At 37.5% G+C, this 15,115-nt stretch overlaps 1 protein-coding gene across 4 annotated transcripts in view; it reads right to left on the bottom strand.

Moving 5' to 3' along the window:
- Window positions 1–15,115, bottom strand: part of EML5 (EMAP like 5) — a 102,589-nt gene that overhangs the window by 16,320 nt on the left and 71,154 nt on the right. For 2 of the 4 annotated variants that reach the window (XM_030482932.1, XM_030482933.1), the window contains exons 28-32: window positions 13,659–13,673; window positions 9,070–9,078; window positions 2,606–2,684; window positions 1,413–1,542; window positions 985–1,083 (exon numbers count right to left, since the gene is read on the bottom strand). In XM_030482932.1, coding sequence (XP_030338792.1) covers window positions 985–1,083; window positions 1,413–1,542; window positions 2,606–2,684; window positions 9,070–9,078; window positions 13,659–13,673 — 332 coding nt within the window. The remainder of the gene's footprint in view (window positions 1–984; window positions 1,084–1,412; window positions 1,543–2,605; window positions 2,685–9,069; window positions 9,079–13,658; window positions 13,674–15,115) is intronic. The other 2 variants (XM_030482934.1, XM_030482935.1) reach the window with 1 other exon arrangement.

The following is a 15,115-nucleotide window of genomic DNA, read 5'->3' as shown; positions in this document are numbered from 1 at the left end:
TAAATTGATGTGAGGTAAGAAACTCACCAAGAAATGAAGCTATTTTAGCTAAGCAGTTACCACTACCAATGAGTCAATTGTAATGAGACATGCACCTAAAAATCCAAAACACAGAGGGAAGCAGGTAATAAACAAACTGACCATATTTAGATGAAACATCTAAAACAAACCTACGGGGGGGGGGGGGGGGGGGGAGGTGCTATTCTGGCTAAAATGCACCAAGGGTTTTTTGTATTCTATGCACTAAGGAAAACGTGGTTTTGAATCTGCTGAGAAACAAATGAAAATACAAAAACTGCAGTTGGGTTACAGGACTACAAAAATACAGTATTCTGCAAAATTTAGAAACATCAGTATTAGCTCAGCTATGCAGATGCACAGTGGGGGTCTTTTTATTTTCTTCCTGGTTAATTTGCAGATCAATTTCAATGTTATTATGAAACATATATATATTTTTTGCCCCTAAAACTAAATTTTCTGTAGGGAAACACCATTAGGGTTTTGATTCAGCCTAGAATATTACAACTATGTATTATCAAAACACTAAGTAGGTATTATAAATCTGCCTGATGAGATAAAATCTACATAAGGTGGCATTTATTTTATTTATTGAGTTTGGTCCATATAGAAATGAAGGATAGCTCAATTAAGCTTCTTTGGAAGGGTTATGTCTCTTTGGAAGGCCTGACTCAAGCTGATAGCTAAATAAAACCAGACTAATTTCATGGGGCTTAAGATTTGTAAAAAAACTTTTGATAACACTCCAAAACAAAAGATAAGCTTAATCTTCTTTCACGCCTTAATGTTTTTTGTTCAGCTTTGTTAAATTACACTTGAAGAAACATATAAAGAGGACAGGTAACTGAGTAACACTCATACAAACGGAGATAGCATAATCAAATATTTTTGTGATTTATCATGAACTCACAAGGCCCTAATTGCATGCTCTTATGTTAATTTCTTTTTACAAAAATACAAACATACCTACTTGGCCAGTTGCCACTATGTTGGTAAACTTGGGGTGCTGATTTACAGTGAGGCACAAAATATCATCATTGTGTTCCTGGTAAAAAGACTGAGAGCCTAAAAATTAAAAAAATAAAAAAGTCCAACTTTAATTATAACATTTATATACACATAGACATGGTTAATGTTTGAAAAAGTTATCCAAAAGGAATTTTGGAAAGCTAATACCAAAATAATCAGATCTTTACTTCCTTCAAAATTCAGTCACCAGAAACATTTCAATATATTTAGTTTGCTTATGCAGCTATTGTGAATCATCTCCACAGGCTAAATTTTCAGCTACAAATACTAGTTTTCCCACATACTTTTATAAGACTTAAGGCATACCAGTTACGTAACTTGAAGTGTGTGAGGAAATACTTTTCCTCAAGTGGGTTTTCTCCTACCTGTTGCCACATTATACAAGATCCCAATGGACGCAGTATGGTATATTACATCAGCACCATCATTCAAGTAGTGCACGTTGTTTCTGCAGTCCTTGCCTCGGTACCCAAATACCAGCTCCAAAATTAGGTCCTAGCAAATATATTCACATCTATTAGATACTCAAAACCTTAAAGCAATTATGAACTTTACTATCTTTTCCAGGGTTTTATTTTTCAAATACATCCTTATGCAGTAAAAGATGTTTAATGATGTCACAGACCAACAGAAACTGAGATCCTGCCTTCCCTGTCAGCTTACATTGCTGCTCATTCTTGTCAGACACAGTCATGTTGCCCTGTCAGCTCTGTTTGGTGGATGCTGTAGAATACTTGCATGTGTATACACACACACATATGTATATATACAGAAAGATATTCATAGACATGCATGTAAATAAATATAGTGAGCAAAGAACACAGGTTTTTTGATGCAAAAGATACTAAGAACCAAAGAATGACAAACACTGGTCCACAATTTAATTCCAGCTGGCCATTAAGAAAGCTGAATTGCAGCCTAAAACTTCTAGAACGTTGATGGCAAAAGACCATTTAGTATGCTACACCAAACATTTTGTTTCATATCATAGACAATATTTCAGTTGACATGAAGAACTGCATTTTTCAAGGATAGATGAAACTTCCACTTCTGATTAATCAAAACAGAGTATATTTATTTGCATCGGCCATGTAATGAAAAAACACCAAATGCCTGAGCTAAGGACATCATTAATAGACTTTTTAAAAATACTTTATTTTTAAAGCTGTTAACAATGATGAACTTCAGATAAAGTTTTAAAGTAAATTTTTTAAAAATTGCAGTAAGAGATGCTTAGTTTTATAAGCGATAATACACCCATTAACAATTCAGTTATCTAAACAGGACGTAATTGCTTTCTACAAACTGCATTTAAAAGGTTTTATTGTTACTAAGGATTAAGTTGTGCTCCATTTCATTGCAAGAAAAAGTAGTATCAGGCTTTTTGGACTAAAAAAAAAATAAATCTATTTTTTGGCAATTTTCTCACTATTCAGTGTTTCCATCTTTGATACAGATAAAATGAATCAATCATTTAGTGTGTCCACAAATGTGTCAAATGTTGGGTTTTTTTTGGGGGGGGGCAAGGAGAGGAAGAGGAGATCGGTGTTTTTCTTACCTCTATAGGTCTCTTTTTTTTCCCAACATTATTTGTCTGAAGTTTCTCCGGCTGTGGCAATGCCCTACTAACTGGTGGTCTGAAATAAAGAACTGCGAATAAGAGAAGGCTGTCCGTCACCCATTCCATATTAACACAGTACCTTCCAACCTGCTACTGCATGTGGAAAACTTACAGCCCTATCCTGCTTAACTGATATTTTTGTTCATCTTTAAAAGGAATACCTCTGTCAAAGCAGAAAAGAAAATTAAAAAAAAAAAATCTTTATTTAACATGCTAGGTTTTCCGTCAATTCTTCAACAACCCATGAGGTTAATGCAAAAGCTTGTTTTACAATGAATAACCACTAATATAATATTCTTCGCTTTTTCATGCTATGCTCTTAAGGTATTTCCAGCTTTGTAGCAATTTTTAAAGGCTTACCTGATTAATCTAAATACTTTGATAATCACTCCTATTGCCACATGCCCTCAGAAGGCCCTAACTTTCCTATTTTTGTAATAGTTTGTAAAGATCTCAAGGGTCACCTGCCCATTCACTCTTACATCAACAGAAAAAAGTTACCGATCAACACTTAGTTAGAAGTAAACTATTACCATGCAAACTCATGAATATCAGCCATAACTTCTGTTCCACTGTTCTGAACAGCCCAGATTGAAGAAATCTCAAATAGATATGTTTGATAAAGATCTGTAATATATCTTTCAGATTATGTTCAATGGGTCACATACAAAGAAACACACAAACAAGTTTTATCTAAGCTGTGCAATTATTTCAAGCAATTTGCAGGAGCATTAGTTATTGATTCTATATATACAGCACGTGTGGCTATGAAAAGAAACCTGTAAGTTTGAGCCATAAGAGAAACAATTCATTTAAAAGTAAATTCTACATATGGATTCAATGAAATCCAGATGATTTAATCCAGTAGGCAGTGTGACAAACTAGTATCACACATACAACAACAGGTCAGCTCTCTTTCATATTCCCCTTTTAGTATGAAGTACTTTTAATTCTACGTCTGCTCTTGAATGATGGCTTTGACACAAAATAATCACCATGTCTTTTCTAAGAACAATATACTGTGATTTGTTTGTACATTGTATATTTTGAACTACATCGGAAAAGTATGTAGTTCCAATACATACATATATTTGAATAACACTAAGTTATTCAAATAAAATACCATTTTCTGAGCTTTATTCATCTATTTTCCCTGACCGATTTTAGTACTATTTATAGATTGATGTCGTATCACCAATCAAAAGATTTGTACATATTATAATGCAAATTTTACAGTAACTAACTACAGACTGTGTTCTGAGATACTTCAGTACTTCCTTTATGCTTAGATGCCTGTGAAGTGCCTATGGAAAAAAAAAAATCTACAAAAGAAAAACACAGAGATGAAAAATTTCTGTCTAGTAAAGCAGCCTGTCAGATGCCTGGATCATGCTAACGTGATCAAGTTTATTAAAACTTAATATGGGCTGCATTAAACAAATTGTTATCAAAGCAAAGTATAAAATAATAATGTAAAGTTAAAAAGAAAATTAAAAGCATGAAGGACAATAACTAAGGGTCATATTTCATATTCATTCATAAATAAGTTCAAATTAAAACAGAGGACACTGAAGTATGTAGAAAGACTTTTATAACTTCACAAAGAATGGTAATCTAACACTTCGGTTTTTGCTACTCCAAAATTCTTACTCTTGGAAATCAGACTTCTAACAAACTGGCAGTAAAGGCAAAAATCTGGGGACATCTACCATATATAGCAGTGCAGGTCAGAAAACGAGTCCAGTGGGGACGTGCACTAAAGGTCTCCTTGCTCAGAAACGAATATTAAAAGATAGCAGCATTTAAATACAGTGTCAGTCCTGCTTGAAATATGTCTGGTGGGAATGCAACCCCAGACTTCATTCTCAAAGGTCCTCAGTTACAGATCCTTTTTTCCTCTAAGAGGTCTCCAGTTACAAGGAATCCACATGAATCTCAAGACAGAAAAGCAAGGCATTTGAATTTCTCAGTTATAGCCTGGACCAAGCTCACAGCCATAGCATCCTGTCCCTTAGTTTGTGGAGGTGAAAAAGTATTCTCCTAACTTTTGTGAAAAAGGAGGAAAAGCGCATCAAGAACGGTCTGGGCTGCCCTCCTCATTAGCTATACAAGCATGCTGGCCAGTACAGGAAGCAAGGAATACATCTGATTTCTGTCAGCAAACTCAACATTTGATTTCATGACCACTCTTGAATCACCCACCACTGTCTCTCAACCAGCTCTTTTCAGGTTTGATAGTTGATGGAAAATTCCTTGACTCCCCAGCTATTTCCCAGGTCCCTTCTTCTCTTTGGTGTTATCACCACTCCTAGCATCCTCTCATCTAGCCTGTCACATTACTAAAATAGTATCACTAAGTACAATTAAAGATCTCACTTTTTAATTTTTAAAAATAAAGAAATCACAGGTTTACTTAGAAATTTCTAAATCATCAACAGAAAACACTCCTAACAGGTCATAATGTTTATCATTAAATATATATGGAGAAATGTCATCTAAAGTTTTGCAGAGGAAAAAAAAACCTGACCATGTCTATTCCCCACCTTCACAGTAGGTGAGCAATTTCAGTTACAAATACACTGATCAAGAGGTTAACAGGTATCTCTCAGTGCCATAGAAGCCTTCTTAACACCATCTGCGCTCAAACTGAATCAAATCTGATTAAGTAAAACTACTGAAATCCATGAACAAAAACTGAAAGATACAGATTCTGTATGGGGAATAGGCTATTTTAAGAAATAAAGCTTTGTTTGAGCTTTGGAGTTGTTTGTTGGGTTTTTTCGCATATGAATGTAAGTACTGCTTAAATCTGAACAAATTCCAGTGCTTATACTGTCTGAAGTTAAATGGCAAAACAATAACCAATTCTCTCCCTGTGCAATCAAATGTCTTTGAAGAATGAACAGGGTTAACAAGTTAATGGAATATGCACAAACATACCCCATTATTTTATGGCTAAGAATTATAGTTATTGAAATACATATAATAGCCAGTTTGTGTAACAGGTTAATGATATTAAGAGCTGCTAATGAATATTTTTCCTATCAACAGTTTATTACTTCGAATTATAATTAAAATTCCTTAATTCCTTTGATGACTCCATAATTGCTACTCATTTATTAGCTAATTAGGAGCACACAAACAAAAGAAGTTCCTTAAAAAACACTTATTCTAAAGTGGTTCCTTAAAAACCGCTTACATAATACTGATTTAAAATCCTTTTTTAAACTAAGGAAACACAACATGTACCTTTCTGTTTTTAAATATGGAAATCAGGAACAATGCTGATGTGCTGAAAATTGGAAGACTCTGTACCAGTGATTCTGTTAGTTTTCCCAAGAACTGGGGGGGAGATAGAGGAGGGAAGAGAAACCTATAATAACTAGTTTTCCACTGTCATATTACCTCTTCTCTCATCCCATGCAGCAGCTATAAAAATCAAACAGCAAATACAGTAGATAGTATTGCAAAAATGTGGGACTGGCATGCTGGTTGTTGTGCATGCTGCTTTTAGTGGCATGCTGTACAACTCAAAAAGGCTTTGGAGAAAAAGAAATCCAGCTGTCAATGACATACTAAGAACTAAAAAGAAAATCAGAATGCCACTTCACTCAGCTGTGAAGCCTCAACAGCCAGGATATGATTGCCAGCCTACACAAACACGAGCGTAAAAATATCCAAACCTTCTTGAAGGGAAGTAGAAAAAGACATGCTTTCTTACAGTTCCAGAGAACCTTCCTAGATGAGAAAGAGAAGCATAATTTCTGATGCTTTTCAGACAGTAAGGAAATCTTTAAATGTAGCTTCCTTTAGACTAAATTGCAGCCTGCGCATGGAACAAGAAAGTCAGATTCTAGATTTAGTATTCTTGCATAAATTTCTCTATCATTTTGAACAGCAGACTACGAAGTGTATCAGTAACTAATGCCACTCAAAACCCCAAACAAGCAGAACCAAAAAACACTATGAAAAGTAGCTCAAGAGCAAATGAAGATTTTGGATCAAAGACAGGAGACTACTATGCATTACCATCAAAAAAAATCCCTGATTTGAAGCAAGAAGTCCAAACTGTAGGGAACTGAGTCCAGTTCTCTTAGGACAATTCCTAACAATCTTATCCATAAAAATATTTTTATGCCTATTTTTATTCTAAGAAGAAAACAGGCATTCCCAGAAATGCCACTGTTTAAGAGGAACAGTGTGCGTTTAATCAGCTGTCAGAGGCTACTACTGTTTGACTGCTGTTGCAAAGAAACATCAAAATCAGAGACTGCACTGGTCAGGGGAGATTTAAAGAAATAAAAAGGATAAATCTAAACCAGCAGAGGAAATAAGTACCTCAAATAATTACACATTTGAGGTAAAGAAAATGAAAAGCAGATTCAACAACTTTTTCCCTGGGGAAAGAAAAATAACCAACCAAACAAATCCATACCACTAAACCCAAGCTTAACAGAAGTAGGAAGCTTCATGACCATAGGTTATCCAGACAGATCTACTGGAGTAGAATGGGGAGATAATTCTGGTGCTGAGCAGGGCAGTGGCATACAAGGGCAGTAGGCTCCATCACTGGAGGTCAGTCCTGCTTTATGGATGGGCATAGGGGAAGATTGAGCAAAACTGCACAATCCACCTTCTGATCACTCCAGAATACTTCCAAATATTTTATATTTTTAATTTCTGATTTGTCATAGACAATCCTGCAAGTCTTATTACTGTTGCTCTGGAAATTGATGAAACAGAGCATAAAGACCCCTTCTTCCACTTGTCACCCTTGCATATGACACAGACTACTCAAGCCTCATTTCTTGCTCCCTTTCTCTCCCCATTTAATTTATGGAAAAGAATGCAGAAAAAACAAATAGAGCAGGAGAGCATGTCTGATGTTTCACGAAAGCAGTAAGAACTGAAAGGCACAGGTTTATGTAACTGGAACAGAGCTGACTGGAAGTGAAGATTTCTCTGCTGCTTGGATGTAGAATGTGGCATTTTTATAACATTTTATGTCTGCTAATCCCTTATGATAGAATGGGAGAAGAGGTAAAACTATCTCACGTTATACCACCACGTGAATACACCATCTATACTTAAAAAGACTATACAGATAAACAGATACAAATACAGGTTGATATCCATCCTTAGCCAATCATTAGAGTACATTTACATCTGTACATTACCATACAAAAGAATCAAGTGAATGTACAGTGGTCAATAAAACTTGACAATTCACACTCAGCCATATTATCTCACAGGTCACCTATACAATTTATACAAGTATTCACCTAAGAAAGACTGCGTCTATATTGATTCAGAGCAGTGGAACTAGAATGCAAATTACAAGCTTTTTTGAAAGGTGTGAAAGCTGAAGGTATTTTTCATTTGCTATTTAATGTGCAGGCAAGTGACTAATGGCAAATACAACACGGTCATGTACCTGCATGTATAACTGGCTGCATGCTTAAAAACTGCATGCAAAAAGATGGGAAGGAGAGCGTGAATAACATTTTGGGGTGAATGCACATATGGATGGGGTCAGTTTGAACATGCGGAAGGAGAGTTCCAGCCATCTATCATCGGGAAAATAAATACCTTAATATCAGCACTTTACTTTCAACATGAAAATAGACTTAGTGTATATATATTAATATTTCTTGTTATAAGACTGTAAAAATGGAATACAAGCACTTTGAAGTAGTTTGTGAAACAAACAAAACCCCTTTTCATGGTTTTAGGCATTATTTCAATATTATTGACACTGCTACCCACATTGTCTTGTATGATGCTGTTTTACTTCACTCCCTATTTTTAGTATTGATACTGAGTTTCTAAAATTATTAACAGAACAAGGGATGGTCTTCTGTGGTTAATATGAACTGCCATCAATTCTTCAAGTTCCATGGTAACTTAAGACAGTGTCAATCACAACATTTATTTCTCTTTTAAAAATCCAAGTGTTATTTTGAACCTGATTTTGCAGAGGAAATTACAGCTGTTGGTACAAAAGAAGACCCTTCCTGTGAGGGTCACCATAGCTGCACCTCATACTTTGGGGTACTTGGAACTGATTTTGCACTAGCCCTCAGCATAAAGTGACTTTCACTGCCCAAAGGTGTTGGCAAGCAAGAACTAATTTTAAAAGTAAGGAGGTCTTTCCATTTACTCTTGGCAAGATTTTCAGAGTTACTTGTGAAACTTTGGAGGTCTGATTTCCATTAGAAGATAATGAAACCTGCTAGTTTTTAAACACTGCTTCTTGACAGTGATTATTCATAATTATTTTCATGTGTCCTATGAATAGAGTGAAAGGTGCATGATATGGCACCCAACATGACAGATGGCTTTTTAAGGAAAATGAGAGATGACAGTAAAATATGGACTAGACAGCAAAATAAAAGCATTACCTGGAACCTCTTTTCAGCAGCAGGTGGGAAAGAGAAAAGGATTACTTATACATGTTTGGCTGAAAGCTAGGTGTCTGTGAATTATTAATAATTATATTTGCTTCCTAGTTTGTTTACTTCTTTTTACAAGGGGATTATTCACAACTTCAGAGGTTATGTAAATCTATTATTCCTACGGAAAACTCCCATTCACTTAAATGGGAATTATGAACAAGTGTTGGCATGAAAATATAATTCTTAGGAATTATTCCTACTGTAAAAACAGAGAAAACAAGCAGAAGCAGACCCAAAAAGCTGTGAAGTAGATCAAGTGTTTCAAGAATTGGCAAACAGAACACCTGAATTACTCAAAGGTTGTGCAGGTTTAATTTCCTGAAATAAGCCGATATATAGAACAGTTAATTCGCTATTAAAGACAGATGTTCAAGCTCACTCATAAAAATGCATTCAGTTATACTAAAATACAGTTATCTCAGCTAGTCAAAATGTGGGGGATACTGAGAACTGCTGATATATACTGGGTTTTCATTATTATTTAGTTCTGTTTATGCTGACTGAAGATATTTTGCCATCTGTTTCACAAAATTTGTTGCACTGGATGGGTTTTCTCAGTCACATATGATGCATGCTCCTATACTTTAACAAGCAAAAAAGTAATTTTTTAACTATCAGAGTATATGAACATGTACAGATAATTTCTTTGTACTATGCATGGGCACTTTTCATTAGTCTGATTCAAGCACAGGAAAAATAATGAGGTGATTGGTGACAGCCAGCATGGCTTCACTAAAGGCAAACCATGCCTGACCAGTGTGGTGACCTTCTATGATGGGGCTACAGAACTGATAGACAGGGGCAAAGCAGTTGACAGCATCTACCTGGACTTGTGCAAAGTGTTTGACACTGTCCCGCACGACATCCTTGTCTCTAAACTGGAGGGACATAAATTTGATGGATGGACCACGCAGTGGATAAGGAAGTGGCTGGATGGCCGCACGCAGAGTTGCAGTCAATGGCTCAAAGTCCAACTGGAGACCAGTAACGAGTGGAGTCCCTCAGGGGTCAGTGTTGAGACCGATTTTGTTCAACATCTTTGTTGGTGACATGGACAGTGGGATTGAGCACGCCCTCAGCAAGTTTGCTGATGACACCAAGCTGTGTGGTTCTGTTGGTGCGCCGAAGGGAAGGGATGCCATGCAGAGGGACCTTGACATGCTTGAGAGGTGGGCCGACGCCAACCTCAGGAAGTTCGACGATGTGAAGTGCAAGGTCCTACACCCGGGTGGGGGCAATCCCAGGCACAGTTACAGGTTGGGACCTCAAAATAGCCTTCCAACATCTGAAAGGGGCCTTGATACTGGAGAGAGAGACTCTTCATCAGGGACTATAGCAATTGGACAATGGGTAATGGGTTTAAACTTAAACAGGGGAAGTTCAGTTTAGATATAAGGAAGAAATTCTTTACTGTGAGGGTGGTGAGGCACTGGAGCAGGTTAACTTGAGTGCTAGCCATAAAAATGACTAAGACACAGATATGTCCACTGCTCCTAGGAAAACTGCTGTTGTGAAGGGGAAAACAATTGTTTTGTTTGTTTGTTTGTTTTTTTAACTTCTGCTATTGCAAGGAAAAAGAAAGTATTTATGAGCCAAACCACAAAACCGAGAACAGAACCTCACCTCTGTTGGAGAGGTAGTATGCACATTCTGGAAATTGCATTTACATTTTGAATTAAAGGGACACTGGCAGAAAATTGTTATGCTACACTGAAAGCAGAATCCCATGTTCCATACTTTAGACAAGTTACCTGCTCACCAGACTGCAGTGTTTTGCAGCCTTTTTTGCTTATTTTCCCTTTCTGATCCTAGGGATTCTTTCATTCCTTTCTGCAGAGCTTCAGCAAAAAGGAGTGACACTGTTTTGACCCAGTTGGTGATGTGAAGTTTTGACAGACTAAATGGCCTAAACCTTTGATTTCCTATGTCGCCCTACCACTTACAACATAAAAGGTGAGATCAACTTAACCTTTCTAATAATATTAGAATCAAAATAATTCTAGTGCATCAATTTTTGTTACCCAGTTGAGTATTTCTGACTCTAAATCCAGCCATGGTGTTGGACTACTCCTGGCCTCACAGATGTGCTTTTGTGAGACAGAACTAAGAAACAGACAAGATTTCAGGTATGCTACTTCCTTTAGTGTTCTACTGTTTCTCTTATTTAATAATCTGGATACTAAAAATCATATTCCCTCTATATAGAGGGCATGTCACTACTCAATCTTAAGTAGTAACTTCATTTTAGGTATGGTCTTCCTTTCCATCTTCTCCCATAGAGAATGCACTCAATAGTAAAAGAGCTTCAGGTACTTTCCAATAAGGAATCCCCTTTATACACAAAGTCAAAATAACTTGAAAGACATTCTCAAAAGCACATCCTATACTAGTGTGTACTTGTGATCCTGAGAATGCAAGGATTTTAATAAAGTGTTACTATATGAAATGTATCTCTTCCAATGTTTGGCAGTCAGTATAATAAGTCTAAGCATAACACAGAATGCCACAGATGTACTTGGAGGAGGGGAGATACTGGTTCTGTGAGAACCTGCTGGAAGCTTCCCCTGTGACCAATACAGCCAATGCCAGCCAGCTCCAAGAGGGACCCGCTGCCGGCCAAGGCCAAGCCCATCAGTGACAGCAGTAGCACCCTCTGGGATAATGTATTTACGAAGGAGAAAAAAAAACCCTGGGCAACAGCAGCCAGAGAAAGGAGTGAGAATATGTGAGAGAAACAGCCCTGCAGACACCAAGGTCAGTGCAGAAGGAGGAGAGGACGTGCTCCAGGCGCTGGAGCAGAGATTCCCCTGCAGTCTGTGGTGCAGACCATGGTGGGGCAGGCTGTGTCCCTGCAGTCCATGGAGGTTCACGGTGGAACAGTCATCCACCTGCAGCCTGGGGAGGACTCCACATGGGAGTAGGGTGATGCACCCAAAGGAGGCTGTGACCCCATGGGAAGCCGACGCTGGAGCAGGCTCCTGGCAGGATGTGTGGCCCCATGGAAGGGATCCACGCTAGAGCAATTCATGAAGAACTGCAGCCTATGGGAAGGACCCATGCAAAAATTTGTGAAGAACCGTCTCTCATGGGAGGGCCCGCAAGTTGGAGCAGGGGAAGAGTGTGAGGAGTCTTCCCTTTTAGTAGGAAGGAGTGGCAGAAGCAAAGAAATCTCACTCCCCAGGCCCCTTGTGCCACTAGGTGGGGAGCAGGTTGAGAAATTGGGAGTAAAGCTAAGCCCAGGAAGAAGGGAGGGGTGGGGGGAAGGTGTTTTAAGATTTTTATTTCTCATTATCCTACATGGATTTGATCGGCAATTAAAATATTTTTTCCCCAAGTCAAGCCTCTTTTGCCTGTGACAATGAGTGATCTTCCTGTCCTTATCTTGACCCATAAGCCTTTTGTTAATATTTTCTCTCCCATGTCCTGCTGACGAGGGGAGTGACAGAGCAGCTTTAGTGGGCAACTGGTGTCCAGCCAGGGTCAACTCACCACAGCAGTATACCCAAATACCCTGTGAATGAACCAACGCAGAAGGAAAGTCTGGGTGAATTATACACATTCTGTATAACTTGCAAAGAAACTGACTTTAGAGATACACATTTTCTAAAAAGCCTAAAACCAGAATTAATTTGACATGGTGGTGTGATCTAGAATGTAGATCAAGACTGTGGCTTTCTTGATTATGTCAAGTTGTCTGCAGAAGGATACACAGAGAGTAACACAATTCTATCATCTGTCACCACAGGGATGTGATTTCATTGTGGAAACAGGGTCCAGGTAGATATGCGGGAGTTCTCCTTTCTTAGCCTGTGTAGGTCCAAGTGTCCTGGCAGCTTAGTCTACAAGTCTGAAGGGTGGCCTACAGCCTACGGATTTGTTGTGCTACAAACGTAAAAGCATGTTTTTGAGTATGGATATATTCTAAATAGAATATATGCAAAAACTTATTACCTACTGCAGGCACCCAAGCTACTTACTCTGCATGTCATATGAATGATACATGAACCTAGCAGGTCAGATCCTTTAGTGCAGATGCGTTGGTAAAATGCTGAAGCCAAGTGTAACACTCGTCCCTGAAGCTTTATTAGCTCCAATACAGAGGTGCAGACATGGTGATACTGCTCATACAGCCACTTCAGGCAGCTCTGCAATGTGCTCCCTGCACGTCATATTCCATATTGGACCTCTACACCAACACTGTGATACAGTCTTACCGACGTCCACAAGAAGTTAGGTGAGAACTCTGACTGTATAGCTACTTATGTGAAGCTGTTCCTTAGCCACTACAAAGTACTGAGGAAAAGAGGACAAGATTTGACAACTTCCTCCCACTCTATTTAGCAGCCTCTCATGGCCACTCAGACTGAGAACTGGGCTTATTCTTTGTCTCTTATCCCTTTTCCACTTGTTAACAAGTTACTATTTAATAGCAAAGAGTTAAAGCCTTCACTTCTATTTCAAAGTATCACTACTTTCCCAAGCAGCTTAAGTTATTAAAATGTGTTTGATCCTGGACTTTGTGTAAATGAACTTACCTGACTACCCCCTGCCTTCATAGGAAGCAAAAGGAAAGGAAAATAAAAATAAAATAAAAATTAGTATCTATGAAAGTAGACTTACTAAAACTTTTGACAATCTTACACAATATTAACATCAGCAGAACAGAAGTAAAAATGCATGCAGCAACCATATTCTGGTTTCATTTTTCACAAAAACTTTTCTTTCAAGTTTTAGGGCCCCAAACAATGCAGGCAATGGAATTCTTTCATGAACTTTTATGCATTCTGAATCAGAACCTAGTTACCTTACAACAGAATTAATTTTCCTTAACATTTTATTTGAAACTGAAAAACACAATTCACCTATCTTCCAGAAACAACTATTGAAAGAAATACAAGAGGTTTATAATTTCACTTAAAAAAAAAAATAAAAAAAAAAATCACACCTTTCATTAACAAGAGTAAATATAAACTCAACATGTTGATAACATACACACTATTTATTTTCAATTTCCACATCAAATAAATGATTTAATAAACAGAAAGACCATTTCTCATTTTAAATGCAAGACAGGGAGCCAGAGCGTCACACACAGGCATCCATTCTCTCCTTCAGCAACAAAACTTAAAAACAAAAGATGAGACCAAAACACCTACAAAAGTCTGTTAACTTCACTGCGGAAAGAGGCATGTGCATCATAACAGAACTCCTCACATTCCTACAGGAAGTTTCCCATCCACTATTTCTCTATACCCTTGCACCTGACTATACTGTGTCATGTTTTTCTCACTTCCCTCTTTTTAATACTAGTGTTCCTCCATTGCCACTGTATCATGTTAGGAACCTCTCTTTCCTTTTCCCTCACTTACACTATCCACATCTATGTTGCTGACAACTTTCAGGGTGCTGTGCTCAGTGGCACATTCTACAACTGATTATGTTGTAGTGGTTATAAATAATTTCTCTTTCTCTACTTTACCTGTTGGTTTTATTCTACTCTGCTCTCCACCCCCTTCTCTTCTAAAGCATACAACAGCAAACCAAGCAATGCAACTAACACTGCAAAGCAGTCAACTTCATTTTCCAAGACTCATTAATAGTAACTACAGAACCACCATGGACAGAATTTTTCAAAGCAAGGCCGAAGTTACCTGGAGACAGAAACAATGCAAGGAGCAGTTAAAGCTAAATTAGTCAGATTAGTTTGTTACCAAAATAAAAAATTGAGAGCTGTGTTTCAATAAAACAGTTGTACAAGTTCATGCCTATAATGCCATCCCTAGATACCACGTGGTATTAAGTTTCAAAAAGAACATATTATCAAACATCAGCAAATAACTCAATTATCTCAAGAAACTCCCCAAACATAATAATACCCATACATTGGTGCTCTCTGAAAAAGATATAGCTTAGTCTTTTGGCAAGGCTTTTCTTAAGTTTGGTGGAGCTTTTTTCCACCAAAGACACATTTCAATTCTTTTTATACATAACC

The sequence above is a fragment of the Strigops habroptila genome, chromosome 4 (genome assembly GCF_004027225.2).
Source record: "Strigops habroptila isolate Jane chromosome 4, bStrHab1.2.pri, whole genome shotgun sequence".
Lineage (NCBI taxonomy): Eukaryota > Metazoa > Chordata > Aves > Psittaciformes > Psittacidae > Strigops > Strigops habroptila.
The sequence above is the reverse complement of the archived record's forward strand: the minus strand, read 5'-3'. Positions and strand labels throughout refer to the sequence as shown.